The sequence below is a fragment of the Pseudophryne corroboree genome, chromosome 6 (assembly GCF_028390025.1).
Source record: "Pseudophryne corroboree isolate aPseCor3 chromosome 6, aPseCor3.hap2, whole genome shotgun sequence".
Lineage (NCBI taxonomy): Eukaryota > Metazoa > Chordata > Amphibia > Anura > Myobatrachidae > Pseudophryne > Pseudophryne corroboree.
This window is the reverse complement of record NC_086449.1, coordinates 505,986,094-506,008,539: the sequence shown is the minus strand read 5'-3', so window position 1 is coordinate 506,008,539 and position 22,446 is coordinate 505,986,094. Positions and strand designations below refer to the sequence as shown.

General features: G+C 43.6%; 1 protein-coding gene across 1 annotated transcript in view; it reads left to right on the top strand.

The window, feature by feature from the left end:
• NAV3 (neuron navigator 3) overlaps positions 1–22,446 on the top strand; it is a 1,127,960-nt gene that overhangs the window by 271,432 nt on the left and 834,082 nt on the right. The window contains exon 2 of the mRNA XM_063927407.1: positions 14,317–14,697. Coding sequence (XP_063783477.1) covers positions 14,626–14,697 — 72 coding nt within the window. The 5' untranslated portion in view covers positions 14,317–14,625. The remainder of the gene's footprint in view (positions 1–14,316; positions 14,698–22,446) is intronic.

Here is a 22,446-nt window from a genome sequence, read left to right as displayed (position 1 = left end):
GTAAGTGGGCAAGCCGACCCTTAAAACGGCAACTTTTCACAGCTTAACAAAATTATTTACTTCTATATATGTGCTTGGAAGCCAAAAATGTTAAGTGTAATTATTTGTAGTTACGTGGCCAGTGAGGCAGAAAAGTGCACACAAAAGTGATATGTTAATTTGTATTGTGAAACTGGCACATCAGTGAGAGTCAATTAAGTCTGCTAAATTTGTCCACAAAGTGGAAAAGCAGTGTTATGTGGAGGAGGTGATAAAAGTGTTTGCTGAAGTGGCTGCAGGACAGCAAACTCAGATTCAGTTACTGCATGCTGAATTTAAGGTAATGAGAAAAGGTGGGCAGGAGGTGTTACAAAAGCTTACACCATCAGATGATATTGAAGCATTTTCGTACACCTTTAAACACATTGCTGTTCGGTAAAAATGGCCAGAGGAGAAGTGGGATGCCAGATTAGCTCCCTGTCTCACAGGGGAGTCACAGAGAGTATATGTTGATTTTAACAGTGCTAGCTCCTATCTCATGGGGCAGTACGGATAGTGTAATGGTTAGCATTACTGCCTTACAGCACTGAGGTCATGGGTTCAAATCCCACCATAGCCCTAACTGTGTGGAGTCTGTATATTCTCCCCGTACTTGGTGGGTTTCCTCCGGGTACACCGGTTTTCTCTCACAATCCAAAAATATACTGATAGGTTAATTGGGTAGCAACAAAATTAACCATAGTGTGTGTGTGTGTGTGTGTGTGTGTGTGTGTGTGTGTGTGTGTGTGTGTGTGTGTGTGTGTGTGTGTGTGTGTGTGCATGTGATAACGAATATAGATTGTAAGCTCCACTGGGGCAGAAACTGGTGTGAATGGCCAAAATATTCTCTGTAAAGTGCTGCGGATTACGTGTGCGCTATATAAATAACTGTTAATAAATAATAATAAATAATAATTTGAAAGAGGCTATACTCGGTAGGTTTGTGATGATGGGTCCCAGTAAAACCCAGGAGTTTCATGAGTGGCGGCTGAACCCGTCTGAGCCTCCTAGAGTTCAATTAGCAAAGCTAGCCAGACTGAGTAAAAGCCTGGTTGTTGCCAGATAAAAACTCTACATGTGATGGAAATGGTTGCTCTAGAGCATGCTATACAGGTATAAGACCATGTTGTACAACAATCGGCCCTACAGACTGACTCCCAACCATTTGAGGAGTTAGCAGTGGTAAATGAGCAGCACCTGACCCCTGAGAAATTGAATAAAGCCAAGCAAGGGTTACAGCCAGTACCTAAGCCCAGAACCCATGTCTCTGTGCCAAACCCTTACAACCCACCTCCAGTTGTGTGTTTTGAGTGCTGTGAGTACAGTCAAGTACGTCGAGACTGCCCAAAGCAGAGTGAGCCAATGAATTGCAGTGCAGGGAAGACCACTCAACCTGTGGTCTGCATGGCTGCTGGAAGCATTTCTCCGGCTGAAACCACCCTGTTTCGTCTGATGGTACAAATTCAAGGCTGAGAGGCCATAGTTGATACTGGCAGTGGATTGACCATCTTGGTTCATTGCAGGACTGACCATATGTTTGCGCCCTGTAAACGTGCTATACATACATGGAGATATAAAAGAATGCCCACAAGAATACCAGGCAGTGGGTGATGAGTGCGCCCAGTGAAAGTAGTAGCCGCTGTAACCTCCAGACCTCCTTATCCGCTGATTTTAGGCCGTGACTTTCTGCTGCTGTAGTTGATGGTTAGCTGGCATGGTATCGCAGACAGAAGATGAGGACCCCAGGAACCAAGATCTACAGGATGCCAAAGTTCTGTGGCTGTGAAATCCTCCTTGGCTAATGAGCAGCAGGGGGACAATCCATACCGAGGCACATTGGTCTCCCATTGGTGAAAATGTGTCTTTACAGGACTTTTGGTTGGACCAATAGAATGATGGAAATTTGATAAATGCATTTGAAAGTGTTGTAGAAGTAAATGGTGAGGGAATTACTGGTTTATAACAGGAAGGGGTACCATACTTTTGTATTGAATTTTTTTTTATAGTTCCATGTTGCTTATTTGCAGGATAAAAAGAAAACAAGAGCAGATGGCAATGAGGGCAGCTCACACGCATCTGTGGGATGGCCATTTAGAGGAGGAAAAAACTCTCCAGCATACAGTATATTGTACATTTAAAGTTCATTTGGCATTTATGCCACAGTAAATAGTGTCAGGAATGCCCAGTGTGTTAGAAGAAAGCACCCCAGCTAGAATTTAGGGCGCCCTTGCCTATCATTTTCGTGCCTTTTGAGTGAATTGGTATGAGTTTGATAGGGCAGGGGAGAAATCTGCTTGTGGGCATCATTATATATTTGGAGTGGTTGACTATGCTACCAGATACCCGGAGGTCATACCACTATGTAATATGAAATCTAACCGTATTGCCTGGGGATTAATAATGCTATGGACCCATTTAGGAATACCAAAAGACCTAGGTACCCCTTTTGTCGTTAAATTAATGAAAGATCTTTGTCATCTGTTAGGGATGGATCGAATTAGTACTTCAGTTTAACACCCGCAGACAGGCAGCCTGGTTGAATGCTTTAACCAAACCAGCAACTGAAAAAAAGGGAGGTGTCTCTGAAGAAGCGTGATCCAGACCTACTCCTATCCTATCTGTTGTTAACAGTTCAAGAGGTACCCCAAGCCTCTACAGGGTTTAGCCTCTTCAAAATTCTCTATGGTAGACAACACAGGAGAATTTTAGATCTGTTAAAAGAATGGTGGAAGCAGCAGTCACCCCAAGATCCTAACATTGTTCACTTTGTGGCCCAACTATATGATTGCTTAAGGCAACTTGTGCCACTTCTGAATGAGCATATGAACAGCGTGTAACAGTCTCAAAAACTTAGTTATGACGTTACTGCAGTTAACTGGTCCTTTACTTCTGGAGACAAGGTACTGGTTCTCGTATCCACCAATGAGATTGTAGAGGCAGTTGGACCTGTTAACTGTGTTAACTATAAGGTCCAGCAAGAGGGAAGAAGGAAGGAAGTCCAAATCTACTATGGTAATTTACTAAAACCATGGAAAGAAAATACCAGTCATCCCTCTTTAGTGGCCATTAAAACCCCAGATTGTCAGATTCCCATGGAAGTCACCTTGAATCCCAGCCACAAAGTGGTAGACTTGTGGTATCAGGATGTGTTCTTGGCCATTCCATCAAAATCCCAAATCATACAACATGATATTATTACTCCACCTGGGGTGGTGATAAAATAAAGTCCATATTGCATAACTGTGGCTAAGTGCGCAGCAGTAAAACGGGCAGTGGAGGAGATACTGCATCTTAGAAGAGTCAAACGGTGAATGGAATAATTCCATTGTTTTAGTGCCTAATCCTTCAGGAGCCCTAAGATTCTGTAATGATTTCCAAAAATTAAAGTTTCTCATTTTGACTCATGCCCATGCCCCAAGTTGATGAATTAGTAGAAAAGTTAGCAAAAAGTCAGTATCTCACCACTTTTAGCTTAACAAAAGGATAAAGGCAAATTCCTGTGACTGAGGCTGCCAAGACCAAGACAGCCTTTTCCACCCCAGCTGGTCTCTTTAAGTATAAAGTACTGCCCTTTGGTTTACATGGAGTCCCTACAACCTTCCAAAGAGATATGAGCAAGGTACTCTGGTCTCATAGGGAATATGCTGCAGCATATTTAGATGACATCATTTTTAGCTCTGACTGGGAGTCGCACCTTCCGAAGGTGGAGGCAGTGTTACAGTCTCTACAGGCACAGGGTTTCTCAGCTAACCTGGAGAAGTGTGTCATAGGAATGGAGGAAGCGAAGTATTTGTGTTATATTGTAGGAAGAGAGCAAGTTAAGCCTCAATCTAATAAAGTAGAAGCAATGTTCACATGGCCTAAACCAAAATGTAAGTCACGGCTGAGGACATTTCTTGGTCTAGTAGGCTATTATTGCAGGTTTATTTGTGATTTTGCCATTAGGACGGCACAGCTACCTGAGTTTCTGGAGAACAGACCCAGACAAGATAATATGGTCTAGACCAGCAGAGGCTGCATGGCTGGATTTAAGGCAAGCCTCTTATGTGCAGAGTCTGTTTTGCAGGGTCCTGATTTCAAGAAGCATGTTACATTGCAGACGAATGTCTCTTGGACAGTGTTAGGGGCAGTCCTTTCCCAAGAGGTAGATGGAGAGGAGAAACCCATCCTCTGCCTTAGCCAGAAATTGCTGCCCAGAGAACGCAAGTACTCAACTGTGGAAATAATATTTGATGGGCCAAGAATTTCAGCTAGTTACAGACCATGCATCCTTACAATGGATGAACACGAACAAGGAAGTAAATGCTCGTGTGACCCATTGGTTTTTGTCCTTTGGCTCGGTTGCCATGTTCCCGGAGACATGTGCATGCTCAGTAGACTCTGGCATTATGCTGCCAGAGAGGAGGGGTGCTGGCAATGGAGGCTGCACGTGGGTCCCCTCCTCTCTTAAAATGCTCCTGTGCATGGCCTTAGGAAAAATACTGTAATGCCAAACAGTTGTGTTTTGTGACTGCAAAAATTTTAAAAAACACCTTAGTTAGGAAACTAGTTTAACTGTTTATCTAATAAAAGACATACTTGGTAACCTTTTTTTCCACATAGCAACATTGAATGACCTGAAAAGATACCACAAACTGTATATAAAGTGCCTAAAGACCTATTCATGAAAAAGTATTGCTAATGATAATAATGCTGGAGTTTACTAATTAGAAGAAAAAAAGCACCTTACCAAGGTAGCCGAGTGATTCTCTGCCTCCTCGACAGTACCAGCTAGGATCGGTTAGCATTAATTCACCACTTCACCAGACAAAGGATAATCTCTGCTGATATGTGTATGCTTATGTGTGAGCTCCTGCATCCATTGTGAAGCTAAAAGCCCAGATTTAGGGCTTAGTTCAACTAATTAAAAATTAATTAAATTAATTAAAAATACATTTTTAAAAATCTTAATAGAAGTATACACATTTATAAAAATAAATTAAATAGTTACAAATAAAAAAAATCTAAAATCTTAAAATATATACACATTTTAAAATCTTTAAACATTGAAAAAATGCTTTGTTTATAGAATAACACCTTTTCTTTTTTTAAGGTCTTTCTACCTTTTTTGCAATCCTTGGTAAATAGATATCCGCATGAAGGAATCTTCCAGCGGTGTTTCAGTTCATTGTAACACTGGTCTTTTCTTTTGATGTGTAGGCATTATAAAAAATAAAAATAAAAACAGTTTAGGACCTCCTATTTAATTAGGTGCAAGGTTAAGCTCCGAGTTTCATGGCTGGAGCTATTCAGTTATTTTTCTTGCGCTGTTAAACAGCGCTATAACCCATAGATTCTGCGTAAAATACAGGAATCTATGATTTTCTCCATAAGTTAAATCCTAAGGGTGCATTTTAATGCAGACTTTTACTTGCAGCTCCCGAGGCTGCAAGTGACAGTGCACCCACCGAGTTTATAATGCACAGGGGATACAGGACCTGTTTGAATAGGTTTGAGCCGATAATTAGCCACTAATTGGATATGCCCCTAAAAATATGCAATAAAGCACATTAATTGTATGTTATATTTTAATCCAGGAATTATCACCTTGCTAGTGAATAAAAGTCTTATTCACACATTCTAATTTTTAAGGCATTGTTAATGTTTCAATTAATTGATTGAAGCATATTATAAATAGAATCCATACTTTCTATTTCTGTACTGGTGTCCGCATAATTCCATTGTGTTCAAAAATTGGAAATTGGCTAATTGGATAAGTTCCTAAATGTGTTACATGAGGATGTGGTTTTAACTTTATTCCCTATTTGTAGGAAAGGGAAAAAGTTAATTTGCCCAGCTCCTACTGTATCTCACCGGATTTGTGATAGTTTAAATGCAATGTCGTTTTTTATTTTTCATCACATGAACAGTTATGTCTTAATGCCTACTGAATCAGTGTTATTGTTGGGGAACCTAATGTAACTCATGCTCCCTGCATTTCTAAGCCCAACCTAGTATCTACTGTATGTATGTTCAGTGCAAGTGCATATCAAATGATATGTAATTACCAGTAACTGAACAATGTGTAAGTGGCAGATGAATCAACTAAGACCAGAATTTTAATCAGCTTGATTACCATGCTTATAGATTGCACACATTTTTAGAGCTAAATGAGAACAATTATTTCTGTACAAATAAACTGACATGTCACACAAATGGTACAGTAATGGATATGTTACAGACTGCACAAAAAAAGACCCTTCATCAAATACACAAAAGGGGAAATACAACAAAGTAGTTGATTTGTTTATGTAAACACCTTGATATTATGTTTATACCCTAATTCCTTTTTCTCATAAGTCCTTGAGGATGCTGGGGTCCACTTCGGTACCATGGGGTATAGACGGTTCCGCAGGAGCCATGGGCACTTTAAGACTTTTCAAGGGTGTGAACTGGCTCCTCCCTCTATGCCCCTCCTCCAGACCTCAGTTTTAGAAATGTGCCCAGGCAGACTGGATGCACTCCAGGGGCGCTCTACTGAGTTTCTCTGAAAAGACTTATGTTAGGTTTTTTAATTTCAGGGAGAACTGCTGGCAACAGTCTCCCTGCTTCGTGGGACTGAGGGGGCAGAAGTAGGAACCAACTTCCTAAAGAGTTTTATGGCTGACAGGACACCATTAGCTCCAGAAGGGTGCTGAACGCCGTGCCTAGATGCTCACTCCCACAGCACGCCATCACCCCCATTGCAGAGCCAGAAGTCAGAAGACAGGTGAGTGTTAGAAGATAGATCTTCAATCAAGGTGACGGCTAAAGGTACCGCGCGGCTGGTGGGAGCGCAGCGTGCCATTTTGCCCATTCATACACAGGCACTGCATGGTGCAGGGCGCGGGGGGGGGCGCCCTGGTCAGCATGAAACCTAATTAAACTGGCCGAAAGGGGGCATAAGATGCCATGGCACAGCCCTACCCTGCCAGTATAAATATTATGGTTAAAATCGCTGAGGAGAAACGCGCCATTGCGGGGGCGGAGCTTCCTCCTCAGTCAGCCAGCACACTGGTCAGCGCCATTTTCTCTCTCTCCTCATGCTGCAGAGACAACGCTGGTCCTCCTCCACTACTGAATACAAGTATCAGGGTGCAAAACAGGGGGGGTACAGTGAAATTGGTGCTTTACATTGTGCATTAACATTATAAAAAAAGCGCTGTATGTCAGTGGGCATTTTGTGTTTCACAGGCTTTGTGCTACTGGCGCTGGGTTTGTGAACTGGCTGCTCCTATCTGTGTCCTTCTGACAGATTTTACTGTGGGTCTGTCCCCTATAAGTCCCGGAGTGTCTGTGGGGTGTTTGTACACGTGTGTGACATGTCTGGGGCAGGGAGTTCTTCCCCTGAGGGAGCCATTTTAGGGACACAGAGTTGTAATGTGGTGGCGGTGCCGGCACACCACGAGCCTGCATGGGTGAAAGAAATACGTGATAGTGTGAATCATATCAGTAGGAGATTAGATAAGTCTGAGTCTCATGCAGAATGCTGGAGAAAATCAGTGGAAGATGTGATTTTTCAGGGTTCTGCTGTCTCATCCGCAGTCGACCCCCCTGGGTCACATAAAAGACCGTTTGCAAACATTGTACATACTGATACTGACACGGACTCTGATTCTTGTGTCGACGATAGTGATTCCAGGGAGGTAGATCCTAAATTGGCAAAAAACATACAATATATGATTGTTGCTATAAAGGAGATTTTAGAAGTTACGGAAGCCCCTTCTGTACCTCAGGAGAAGGATTATTTCTATAAGGAAAAGAAATGTAAGGTAACTTTCCCTCCTTCCCACGAGCTCAATTCTTTTTTTGAAGGAGTGTGGGTGAATCCTGAAAAGAAATTTCGAACTCCCAAAAGGATTCAAATTGCTTATCCTTTTCCTTTAGAGGACAGGAAAAGATGGGAGTCAGCCCCAGTGTTAGACAGTGCCCTGTCAAGGTTGACAAAAAAGGTGATTCTCCCTGCACCTGGGACGGCTTCACTAAAAGAGCCGGCAGACCGCAAAATGGAGACCACGTTAAAAATCTATTTATGTGGCCAATGGTACGCTACTCAGGCCCACCATTGCTTGCGCATGGGTGAGTCATGCTATTGAAAAATGGTCTGATAACTTGTCATCAGAAATTGACACGCTTGATAGAGACGAGATACTCCTAACATTAGGTAATATCAAAGATGCTGCAGCATACATGCTGGAAGCTATGAAGGATATTGGACTCTTGGGTTTAACAGCCGCTACCATGGCAGTATCGGCTCGGAGGGCGTTGTGGATTCGCCAGTGGAATGCTGATGCAGATTCCAAAAGAAATATGGAGGCTCTCCCATATAAAGGTGAGGCCTTATTTGGTGATGGGCTGGATGCGTTAGTCTCGGCGGCTACCGCAGGTAAGACGACATTCTTGCCTTATGCTCCTGCACCGGCGAAGAAGACACATCACTCTCACATGCAGTCCATTCGGCCCAACAAATCCAAAAAGGCCAAAGGTTCCCCCTTCTTTGCAGGTAGAGGAAGGGGAAAAGGAAAGAAATCTGCAGCGTCTCCAGGATCCCAGGAGCAGAAGTCAACCCCTACTTCTGCCAAATCTACAGCATGACGCTGGGGCTCCCTTGCGGGAGTCCGCTCGGGTGGAATCACGTCTGAAACTCTTCAGTCAAACTTGGATTCAATCTGGCCTGGACCCATGGGTCTTACAAATAGTGTCCCAGGGGTACAAACTGGAGTTTCAAGACGTCCCCCCATGCCGATTTTTCAAATCGATTTTGCCAGCTTCTCTTCCAGAAAAGAGGCAGTAACAACGGTAATTCAAAAATTATGTCAGGATCAGGTCATAGTCCTGGTACCCTGGTCACAACAAGGAGAGGGTTTTTATTCAAGCCTCTTCGTAGTTCCGAAGCCGGACGGCTCGGTCAGACCAATTTTAAATCTGAAAAATCTGAATCTCTACTTGAAAAGGTTCAAGTTCAGGATGGAATCCCTGAGGGCAGTGATTTCCAGTTTGGAGGAGGGGAACTTCATGGTGTCAGTAGACATAAAGGATGCTTACTTGCATGTTCCCATTTGTCCTCCTCACCAAGCTTATCTGAGGTTCGCGGTACAGGATTGCCATTACCAGTTCCAGACGTTGCCATTCGGTCTCTCCACAGCTCCGATGGTATTCACCAAGGTGATGGCGGAGATGATGGTCCTCCTTTGTCAAAAAGGAGTCAATATAATTCCTTATCTGGACGATCTCCTGATAAAAGCGAGATCCAGGGAACAGTTGGTACAGAACATCACACTCTCCCTGTCAATACTCCAACAACACGGTTGGATCATGAATTTTCCAAAGTCGCAGTTGGAACCAACGACAAGATTGTCCTTTTTAGGGATGATTCTGGACACAGAAGTACGGAGAGTTTTTCTTCCAGTGGAAAAGGCTCTGGAAATCCAGAAAATGGTCAATCAAATATTGACACCAACAAGCGTGTCGATCCATCAATGCATTCGGTTGTTGGGGAAAATGGTAGCAGCCTACGAGGCCATACAGTTTGGCCGATTTCATGCCAGAGTATTCCAGTGGGACCTGTTGGACAAGTGGTCCGGATCACACCTACACATGCACCGGAAGATAATCCTGTCATCCAAAGCCAGGATTTCGCTCCTGTGGTGGCTACACAGTTCTCACCTACTACACGGACGCAGGTTTGGGATTCAGGACTGGGTCCTGGTAACCACGGATGCAAGTCTCCGAGGCTGAGGAGCTTTCACACAGGGGGAAAGCTTCCAAGGAAAATGGTCAAGTCAGGAAGCCTGCCTTCACATAAACGTACTGGAATTGAGAGCCATTTACAACGGCCTTCTACAAGTGGTACATCTTCTTCAAGATCATCCCGTGCAGATCCAGTTGGACAATGTAACAGCAGTCGCGTACATAAACAGGCAAGGCGGAACGAAAAGCAGAGCAGCAATGTCAGAGGTGACAAGGATTCTCCTCTGGGCAGAAAGGCATGTAAGAGCTCTGTCTGCAATTTTCATTCCGGGAGTGGACAACTGGGAAGTAGACTTCCTCAACAGACATGATCTCCATCCAGGAGAGTGGGGCCTCCACCAAGAAGTCTTCACAGAGGTGACAAGTCTTTGGGGAGTTCCTCAAGTAGACATGATGGCATCTCATCTAAACAAAAGCTTCAGAGATATTGTTCCAGGTCAAGAGACCCTCAAGCAATAGCAGTGGATGCACTGGTGACCCAGTGGGTGTTTCGGTCGGTGTATGTTGTCCGTCCACTTCCACCGATTCCAAAAGTACTCAAAATAATAAGAACAAGAGTTCGAGCAATCTTCATTCATTCAAGGAGGGCTTGGTATCCAGATCTTCAGGAGTTGCTCATAGAAGATCCTCGGCCTCTTCCTCCTCGCGAGGACCTGCTGCAGCAGGGGCCGTGCGTCTACCAAGACTTACCGCGGCTACGTTTGACGGCATGACTGTTGAGCGCCGGATCCTAGCCCGGAAGGGTATTCCCAAGGAAGTCATCCCCACTCTTATTCAGGCCAGGAAAGGAGTACTGTCTAAACATTACCACCGTATTTGGAGAAAATACGTGTCTTGGTGTGAATCCAAGAAGGCTCCTACAGAAGAGTTTGAGTTGGGACGTTTTCTCAATTTTCTGCAGGCTGGTGTGGATGCGGGCCTTAGATTGGGGTCAATCAAGGTCTAGATTTCGGCCTTATAAGTTTTCTTTCAAAAACAATTGGCCTCCTTCCCAGAAGTTTAGACCTTCATGAAAGGGGTTCTGCACATCCAGCCTCCATTTGTGCCTCCAGTGGCACCATGGGACCTTAATGTGGTGTGGCAGTTCCTTCAATCGGATTGGTTTGAACCTCTGCAGGAGATAGAATTGAAGTTTCTCACTTGGAAAGTGGTGATGCTTTTGGCCTTGGCATCCCCAAGGCGGGTGTCTGAGTAGGGGGCTTTGTCTCACAAGAACCCTTACCTGATCTTCCATGAAAATAGAGCCCCCAGCATGCGAAGAAACAGATTGCAGATTCTGCTTTTTAGCAGAGTCTGCAATCCGTACTGAATAACTCACATTGTTCTGTATGATTTTATTTAATGTTAGAAATGTAAAATAGAACATTGAAAGATTACTTTAGCTACATTATTCAAACATGCAATATTAATAACAGTGATATCTTAAGTTTGTTTTACGTGTGCGTGTGGTTATTATAGGGTTTTTTTTGTGCAGAAAGCAAACATGCAGAAAAACAGGTTCCAGGTTAGAGTTGAAAACTCGCCAACATTTTCTTCCAAAGGTGGTTTCATCTTTCCACATAAACCAACCTATTGTGGTGCCAGTGGCTACTGACACTTTCACTGAGTCAAAGTCTCTAGATGTGGTTAGAGCTTTGAAGATTTGTGTCGCAAGAACAGCCCGGATACGGAAAACAGAGGCTCTGTTTGTCCTGTATGCTCCCAGTAAGATTGGGTATCCTGCTTCTAAGCAGACTATTGCGCGCTGGATCAGAGAGACGATTCAGCAAGCTCATTCCATGGCAGGATTGCCAATACCGAAGTCGGTGAAGGCCCATTCTACTAGGAAGGTGGGCTCATCCTGGGCGGCTGCCCGGGGCGTCTCGGCTTTACAACTTTGCCGAGCGGCTACTTGGTCAGGGTCAAACACATTTGCTAAATTTTATAAGTTTGACACTTTGGCCGATGAGGACCTCAAGTTTGGTCAATCGGTGCTGCCTGGTCATCCGCACTCTCCCGCCCGTACTGGAGCTTTGGTATAACCCCATGGTACTGAAGTGGACCCCAGCATCCTCTAGGACGTATGAGAAAATAGGATTTTAATACCTACCGGTAAATCCTTTTCTCCTAGTCCGTAGAGGATGCTGGCCACCCGACCCAGTGCGTACTTTACCTGCAGTTTTGTTCATTATAGTTACACAAGTTGTGTTACATTTGTTTTCAGCATGTTGCTGCAAATGGTTCATGCCCGTTGGCTTGTGTTATGTTGAATGCCATGTTGTGCGGCATGGTTGAGGTGTGAGCTGGTATGAATCTCACCATTAGTATAAAAGTAAATCCTTTCCTCGAAATGTCCGTCTTCCTGGGCACAGTTCCTATAACTGAGGTCTGGAGGAGGGGAATAGAGGGAGGAGCCAGTTCACACCTTTGAAAAGTCTTAAAGTGCCCATGGCTCCTGCGGAACCGTCTATACCCCATGATACTGAAGTGGATCCCAGCATCCTCTACGGACTAGGAGAAAAGGATTTATCAGTAGGTATTAAAATCCTATTTTTATGACTGCTGAATTTAAAAATGGCAAAGTTATATGTGCCGGGGTGTTTTAACAGAGGAGGGGGCCCATGAGCAGGGGGCAGTACTGCCCTGAGGCAGTAGTCTCCATCATTGTGCCGGAGTCTACTGCGCTTGCACAGGTCTCCGGAAACATGGCGCCTGCTGTGTCCTGGAGACTAATTTCACTACTGCGAACAGTATGTGTGGCGGCCATTTTGGCTGTGAGTTTTGCCACGACTGCATTGCCCAGTGCAGGACTCTGGAAAAGTAAGTATTAAGACATGGGTGCAATGTGTGCACTGTGGGTCCCTCTATGGGCCTAATTCAGACCTGATCGCTGCCGTGCGTTTTCGCACAGCAGCCGATCAGGTCTGAACTGTCCATGCACCGGCGCTGCAGTGCACCAACGCATGCCAGAAGCTGATGGACATCTCAGCCCTGCGATCGCCTCTGCCTGATTGACAGGCAGAGGCGTTCGCTGGACGGGAGGGGGTGGGACGGCGGCGTTTGGTCTCCGTTTTAGGGGGGCATGCCATCGGCTGCGTAAAGTCACACGCAGCCGCTGTGACCCGGACAGCGACGGGTAGCTCCCTGCCAGCCGCCGTGTGATGCGTTTGTACCTGTGCGGGGTGTGTGTGTGTGTGAGGGGGGCAGGGGGGTAGGGCCTGACATGATCGTCTTGCACGGCTATGATCCGGTCTGAATTAGGCCCTATGTGCAACGCACACATTGCACCCATGATATAAATACCAATACATATGTGCCCCTCAGGTACTCCAGGCACTGCCTTGGTGTTAAATATTATAGTTTAGTCCAGCTCTCCTTTGCTCAGATGAAAGGTCTTCTCCTGCTCATTTTAATTAGCAACATAATAATGACATACCTCCCAACATTCTCACTTCCCAAAGAGGGACACGCGCGTGCTCCCGGAAAGGGGGCGTGGCTTATGAAAAAAGGGGAGTGGCTTCGTGGGAGGGCCCGCAATTGCGAGCCACGCCCCCATTGTCGTCACTGAGGGGGCATGCCCAGCGCTCTGTGAGCTGCTGGCATGCCACCTCTCCTCCTGTCTCCACTGAATAGACACTGTGTGCACCGCTGCTCTGCTATGCAGGGCAGCGATGCCAGGAGCCTCCCGAGCCTACCGACTGCCCCCCTTCCCACCGCAGGACACTGTGGCCCGCTGGTGGGACATGATGTGGCCCATGACCACATCACTCTAATAAATACAAACAGAAAACCCAACACTCACCAAAGTAAGCTCACTTATTCTCAACAATTCAATAAATATATATATATATATATATATATACTAATTTTTTTTAACTTGAATTAGTAAATAAAGTCCCAGAAGTAAGTTTATCTTCTTTTAATATATTTGTCAGCTAGTATTAGAAAATAATCAGCTTTGTGTTGTTTGTAAACAGCTACATATGTATTTTGCACTGCGTACATTCACATATTTTTTAATGTTCGAAGTCTAAGTTACTGTATATGGTGGGTGACTTTGTTTCCCAACAAACAATCCATTCAGTGAGATTTGTCTACGTATTTGATGTTCTCTCTGTGTGTGTGGTCACTAGTATATGGTTGTTGCCAATACAGTATAATAAACTGATGTGTATGGCCATCTTAAATCAGATTGTAGAATTTGTCTTGTTTCATATTGCTATAATGTTTTTTTATTTGTTTTATAATTCCATTATCACCTTCCTAAAGGTATACATTTTAATAACAGGTGGCATACCTGATACAGTCAAATAATCTAATTTCTGCATCTGAATTCACCTGTACCAGGTACAAGTATGCAGTACCAGTCTATGACAATACAGTGATTCAACTGGAATAGTCAGAATTTTGCTTCATGTAGCAGTGGATTTTATTTAAATGTTTAAATTCAAAGGTTTAAATAACGCTATACATTTTCTCCTTTTATATGTATATTGTGTGATACATGATTACTGTTTAGACAACGTTTTCTGATATATTTTATCTTGACAGGTATATAAAGGAAATGTAAGTCTCCTCCGAGATGGGAAGAAGTGAACGATGCAGAAGACAGCATTTGTAGCTGAAGAGGCCTCATTTAGCGGTTGTGTTTTAGATCGATATGCTGATACTGAAGGCTCCAAGACAGAATTGCAAGGTTTATTGCCGGGCTTCAGTAAATGCAATCTTTAGCTCAACGCATGGACTTGGTAAAGTGCAGAGCAGAGTTGTGATGGAAGAAAAGAAACATTTGTTTATTTGTAACTCCCAACTTGTGGATTAGTTTGCTGTTCTCTACTCCAGAAAGCAAAAGTAGATGTGATGGAATTGTCTTCAGAAATGAGCAAGCATGGGAAGAATCCTATAAGTCATAAGCTGGAAGATCAGAAGAAGGTAAGACATGTTGTACATAACATACTTCTTGGATTTAGGAAGCTCAGAGGAACGTTGCCTATTCCCTTATCCTAATGTTCCAGAATGCAATAATTATGACTAGAATTGTACATATTATTTATATTTTATATGTAAGTAGCACCGGGATAAGTAGCAGAAGTGCAATGAATTCTTATTTACCACATGCTTATGAAAAGGGACAAATGACCCCTCTCCAGATAAACCAGACCACACCCTGATGCAATGCCATTCATGTCACTCCCATTTCTCTGGTCCTTGCCCACAGTCTCACCTCCTGTGACTCCTGAAAATCAGAGCTGTCCTGTGGAAATCAGGACTTTGGAGCTACTGTTTGCTAGGCCTTGATAGACAAACAGACAGACCGACAGACCAGTACAGTAAAGGCCCATACACACTGGGGGATTTTGAGCTGAAAGCAGGTCACTTTTGGTGTGTTGAGTTGCTTTCAGCTCAAAGCCGCCCAGTGTGTATGCCCAAACGATGAGCGCTGATGCGCGCTCTCGCTTCATCGCCGGCGCCCGCCGTTCATCTACTGGTATTAGCAGTAGATGAACAGCGGGGTGAGCGGCTTTCCATAGCGTCCTGCTATGGAAAGACACTCACCCCAGCTGACATCGCTGGGCAGCGGGGAAAAGCGCTCAGTGTGTATGCACTGATCGCTTTTCAGCCCAGCGATGTCAGCGATCATCGCTGGGCAAGAACCAGTGTGTATGGACCTTAAGATGTCAGGATAGGGCATGGATACGTGCCTTTAAATGAACTCTTGCCTATATTTACAAATAAATAACACTAACAACTATAGGTTATCATTATAAATTGTAAATTGGTAGAAATGTTGCTAGGTAACACAGTAACAGACAGCAATACATTATTTATAAAGTAACTCTTAATGGTGGTTTATTATTTCCACAATTAGCATTTTTTGTACAGTATTAATAAATGGAGAAATACATATTTGTAAATTGTTTCCCCTTTTTATTCTTATAAGTAGGTGAAAATAGTTGGGCCTTTATGGTTACATAAGGACTAGTATCTTCTAAAATAATGTCATTGATTTCTGCACAGCTTTAGAAAATTAGTAATTATCTATTCACTGTTGGTTTAGATTTGCATACGTCACTAAATAATTATTGATGCATTCATTTAATTAAGGGCAAAGCAATGCCAATGGTACTTTACATATACAATTCTTTAGAAGTATTCCTTTATTTAGTTATTTTCTGTAGTAACCAGTGAAACATTAAATGGATAATACTTACTGTATGTTGTTTGCACCATATAACCTGCATATACTGTCTATTAAAGACATGCAAATATTCCATGATTTTGTTTTTCTTAAATACACATTGGCCCTAATTCAGGCGCAGTCGCAAGCCTAGATGTTTTCTTACTGTGCATGTGCTTGAGCTGCAGTGTGCAGTGAGTGAATTAGAATTAGTCACAAAGGGGAACATGTACTAATCAGTGATTAAAGGGGAGAAGTGAGACAATGGAGAAGTTGCCCATGGCAATCAATCAGCATTGACATAACATTTATAATTTGCATACTATAAAAGTATACAGAGCATCTGATTGGTTGCCATGGGCAACTTCTCCACTAGCTCACTTCTCCACTTTTATCACTGCTTAGTACATGTCCCCCAAAGTGAGTGGCAGATAGACAGCATTTGGAGGTAGCAATAGAGAGTGGTCAGGTAAAGTCAGGAGTGTCACGGCCATTCAGACGGCATCTTCTGGGCGTGTATAAATTAGCAGTTGCGATCTTACTTGCTACTGGAGAGCCCTCTGTGTCGAAGGAGAGCAGCTCAGCCTGCACGTCTACAGAGGCACTTAGACTCTGCAACATGACCCGATTTGTGACGGTGGTACCAATGTATCGACAGCAGTGGGCTATGCTCAGGTCAGCTTCTGCCCATATTAGCATATAACAGCAATTGCATATGGCAAAAGATAGCAACAGCTGCAGCAAGAACAGCCACATCTGAATTAGGCCCATTGTATGTGGTATTTTGTATGGAAAGTGATATACTGTCTATTAAGGTCCTGGTTGACAAATGTAATATTTTCTGGTCTCTCACTAAGTTGCTTACTGTATCCCATAAATGTTGGCATTCCTGGGCTAGATGACCGAGTGCATGATTAGAGAGATAATCCAGTACTTTTGATTCTATCCATATATTGCTGCTGAGAGTATCTACGGTATGTACAATAGTGCATCCAACACTTACAGAGACAATTCATAGGGATTCGGAACAGAGAATTGCCAGCTCTGATTTTCACCTCATTGACACTAAGGTCCTTTGAGGAGATGTGGTCAAAATGCTGGCTGTCAGGATCCCAGCGGTCAGGAGACCGCTCGTCACCGGGCCAGATGCATGGCGAGCACGCCAGGGGACTCGCTACCTCACTGCCGGCATCCCGTCAGCTGGTATTACAAAGCGTCAGCTGTGATTGTGCTAGATTTGGGGGTACATTTTTTTATAAGTTTATACATGGTTCATGGTTAGAACAGAAATTATATTATTTGTGCCCCAAAGGCAGATATTATTTTTCAAATATAAAAATGTATATGATTTTGGGTCACTCTTTCTTTATTTGAAGGCTGTATGTGATACTGAAAGTTGGTAACATCTGTTGAAAGGTAACATCTGTTGAAAACACCTACAGATGGAGCCACGCTCATCTTGGCTTCCCTGCTGCACCTAGGTGCACCATGGTTTATTAGTTTTAAGCCTTTTATCTATTGTTCTCAGCTGCCATACAATACAGAGAGAACAATACAGCAGGGGATTAAGTCCAACAGCACTGGCTCAGTTAATCCTATTAAAGGCAAAGATGAAGAGGTGAAGAGATGAAATCTCTTCTTGTCCCTCCCTCACCTAACCCACCAGCCACTGTCAGTGCGCAAGATCTTGCTTCCTATTTCAAGGAAGATTGACAAGATCCGAAATGAAATGGTATGCTCTTCCACAGCAAGTGACCTGCTCAATTCCCTGCCTGAACCCTCTAACACCTTCTCTTCCTTTGATCCTACAAATGAAGATGAAGTATCTGCACTCTTTTCATCTGCCTACTCTAATACCTCTCCCCTTGACTCTTTACCCTCACAAATTAGTAAAGCTCTGTCTACTGTGCTCATCCCAACCTTAACTAAAATCTGTAATCTCTCCCTGTCTACTGGTATCTTTCCTTCTCTATACAAGCATGCAGTGATTACTCCCATTCTGAAAAAACAAAACTCTGACCCGAACTCTCTCTCTAACTACCGTCCCATCTCTCAGCTCCCATGTCCCTCCAAGCTACTTGAGAGACTTGCCTACACTCGCCTCACACACTTTCTTAACTCACACAGCCTACTGGACCCACTTCAGTCAGGATTTCGTGCACAACACTCCACAGAGACAACGTTGATTAAGGTAGTGAATGATTTGGTCACTGCTAAATCTAAAGGACATTACTCTCTACTTATTCTCCTTGATCTCTCTGCTGCCTTTGACATTGTTGACCACTCTTCTCATACAGACACTACAATCCCTAGGTATTCAAGACACAGCCCTTTCTTGGTTCTCACCCTACCTATTTAATCACTCCTTCAGTGTTCGTTTCTCTGATTCCACCTCTCCTTCGCTACCTCTCTCAGTTGGAGTACCGCAAGGCTCAGTCCTAGGTCCTCTGCTTTTCTCTATCTATACCACATCTCTTGGCAAACTAATCAACTCTTTCGGATTTCAGTACCATCTGAATGCGGATGATACTCAAATCTACCTATCCTCCCCTGATTTGTCACCATCTGTATTGGGCCGTGTCACTGAATGCCTTTTTGCCATTTCATCTTGGATGACATCTCGCCACCTCAAACTTAATATTTCCAAAACAGAATTAATTATATTTCCACCGGCCAATAGTAGTTTCCAACCTGATATCTCTATCACTGTTGAGAACTCTGCAGTCACCCCTACCCCACAAGCTCGCTGCCTAGGTGTCATTCTTGACTCTGAACTGTCCTTTGTTACCCACATTCAATCTGTCTCAAGATCATGTTACATACATCTAAGAAACATATCCAAAATACGACCATATCTTACACAAGACACAGCAAAAACTCTAATCCATGCTCTCATTATCTCCCGCATTGATTATTGTAATAGTCTCCTGACCGGTCTTCCCAAACATAGGCTCTCACCACTACAATCCATTTTGAATGCAGCTGCGAGGCTAATCTTCCTTGCCAGACATTCATCGTCTGCAGAGCCGCTCTGTCAGTCCCTCCATTGGTTACCGGTATTCTACCGTATTAAATATAAAATACTTTTACTCACATACAAGGCTATTAACCAAACTGCACCAACATACATCTCTTCACTCATCTCAAAATATCTCCCTACCCGACCTCTCCGCTCTGCACAAGATCTACGTCTCTCATCCACACGCATTACTTGTTCACACTCAAAATTACAGGACTTTATCCGGGCTTCACCCACTCTGTGGAATGCCCTCCCACGCACAGTAAGACTCGCCTCTAGTCTCCAAACCTTTAAATGTTCCCTAAAAACTCACCTCTTCAGACAAGCCTATCAAATTCCAGACCCACCCACATAACCTTCAGTGCTTCCCTATCTAATTACATCCTCTGTAGAGTATTCATAACATCACATATCTTGTCTTTCTTTAGTCTCACACCCTCCTGACACTTGGATAACTTTGTGGGGTATCATCATACAACCCATTAAGAACCTAGCAATCTGGTGGACCATTATGCAATAGGTAGCATCTATCCTTGTGTATCTATGCCTATTTCCCTATAGATTGTAAGCTTGCGAGCAGGGCCTTCCTACCTCTGTCTGTCTGTTTTTACCCAGTTTTGTTCTATTACTGTTGTTCTAATTGTAAACCGCAACGGAATATGCTGCGCTATATAAGAAACTGTTAATAAATAATAAATAAATAAGAGGGCTCCATCTGTATATATAATGCGGCATATATGTAGCATTGGATGAGCTCTTTCTATCAACCAGTCTGAATCCTGTAGATTGCTATTATGCAGGTCAGCTACATGAAAGTTAGAGAAGTACTCAGTGCCGTTTCTTGCGGCGGGCGAGCCGTGCAACCGCACGGGGCGCCCGCCGCGGCACTTTGCAGGTCCCGGTTTCCCTGTTCTCCGTCTTTCTGAGTACTCTTGCTCGGGGGGCGGAGTTTTGCGGAATGACGCGGTTGCGTCGTGACGTCACGACGCAATCGCGTCATTACGCGAAACTCCGCCCTCCGAGCAGTAGTACTCGAGAAGACGGAGGAGGGCTGGAAGGAGGAGGCGCGAGGAAGCTGGAAGGAGGAGGCGCGACGAGGAAGGAGAGACGGCCAACCCGAAGTGCGGGAAGATCCTTCATATGTAAGTTGTCTCTCTCTCTCCCTTCCTCCCCCCCACTTGACACTTGCCTGCCAGCTGCCACACTGCGTAAAATTTGGACTCTTGCCTGCTGCACTTTGTAATTGGGGACACTTGTCTGCTGCACTGTGTAATTGGGGACACTTGCCTGCTGCACTGTGTAATTGGGGACACTTGCCTGCTGCACTGTGTAATTGGGGACACTTGCCTGCTGCACTGTGTAATTGGGGACACTTGCCTGCTGCACTGTGTAATTGGGGACACTTGTCTGCTGCACTGTGTAATTGGGGACACTTGCCTGCTGCACTGTGTAATTGGGGACACTTGCCTGCAGCACTGTGTAATTGGGGACACTTGTCTGCTGCACTGTGTAATTGGGGACACTTGCCTGCCATAATGTGTAAAATGGGGACTCTTGCCTGCCGCAATGTGTAAAATGGGGACTCTTGCCTGCCGCAATGTGTAAAATGGGGACTCTTGCCTGCCGTAATGTGTAAAATGTGGACTCTTGCCTGCCTACTGTGTAAAATGGGGACACGTGCCTGCCGCAATGTGTAAAATGGGGACACGTGCCTGCCGCAATGTGTAAAATGGGGACTCTTGCCTGCCGTAATGTGTAAAATGGGGACTCTTGCCTGCCTACTGTGTAAAATGGGGACTCTTGCCTGCCTACTGTGTAAAATGGGGACATGTGCCTGCGTAATGTGTAAAATGGGGACTCTTGCCTGCCGTAGTGTGTAAAATGGGGTCTTTTTTTTTTTTTTTTTTTCCTGTGGTGGCCGTGATATCAGATGAGGCCACGGCCATTTTAATGAGACCACGCCCATTTTAATGAGGCCACACCTCCTTGTCGGGAGCGCGCGCGCCTTTGGCGCACGCATTTTTTGTTTTTAGATCTTTGGGGGGGGGGGGGCGCATTTTTACATCTCGCACTGGGAGCCAAATTGCCTAGAAACAGCCCTGGAAGTACTGTATATAACTGGAATCATGTACACACAACATAATATAAAAGGATATTAGAAGCAGCCAATGTCCCTGTGACCATATGAAAGAACAAGGCAGCTGGCTGATTGCTTTAATACAGGTCACAGTACTGACTTTGAATAGCAAAGGTTTCCATTAGTCCTTTATAAAAGATCTTCATATCTAGGTGTGTGTGGTCTTCACTGCCGGTTATGCATTTTATCATAGAACACTTCTTAAAATGTGGAAAATTATATTATAATAATAATATTACTACTCTCCTTTTAAGATTATATTTTACATATGGGATAGTGACATTCTTACAGTGCGACTATATGATCATAATACCAAAACACCCCCCATCCCCCCAAAACTCTGTTAAACTTTCATAACCCATATAATAAATACCTGAAGGGTCTTTCAAATTTAGATTTTCTTCTTTACCCTGAAAGCTGAACCTGAACTCCTCCTGTTACAAAGCATAATGCAAAAGCTGACTGATTTGCTCCCTTTTAAGGTAAATTAATCTCATGCCAAAAGTGTAAACTTTCGGTGAGCACTATTACTGCCCATTTAAAATATTTCAAATGTCATTCTTTGTTACAGAAGCCTTACCTGAGTAATCAGTAAACAGATGTGTATCTTTGTAGTATAGTAGAGGCTGGTAAGAGGGTTCTTCTAGTTTTACCTTCCAGACGGCTAATATTTGAGAGAGGGTTGATCTTAATGAATACAACAGGGAGGCACAAAGTGCTGAGGATTGCAGACTAACAACAGTTAATGTGCAACATCTGTTAGTTTTTATTTGCATTTGGTTGAAAGCTTTTAATTTAGGTGCATAATTTGTGTTTCCGTGGCAGCTATAGAATTATAATTTAATAAGTGCAGGCAGGATTGAAGAGCTACACCTAGGGGGGAATACTGTAATAGTGAAAAGATCCGAAAATGCTTTTCAAAATATATGAAAATGCAGTTTCGCAAGATATTTTAATAAGAATACTTTGTAAGTTGAACTTTGAACCTTTAATGGTCTTATTGTTTTACTTGTTTTCTTAAAATATAAATTTTATATAGCTGTTCTCTATTCACCTAAGCAAGATCTTTTCCCACTTTAAAAACTGGAAATCCAATATGTAAAACGAATATTTAATGGTTATTCAGTGTTTTATTGTGAAATTAACTTGAGCACACTCAATTGTAATTCAGGATTACAGACAGTACTGAAGGAGGAAATGATGACCGCCTATTAGAATAAAGTGTACAAAGAGGGACACAACTCAAAATTCTATGATTTGTGAACTTAAGTCAAGGGGTCAATCCAATTAACTGTGAAGGCGGCAAGTTGCAATGCGCTACCCTTATGAATTAATAAATTGCGTGAT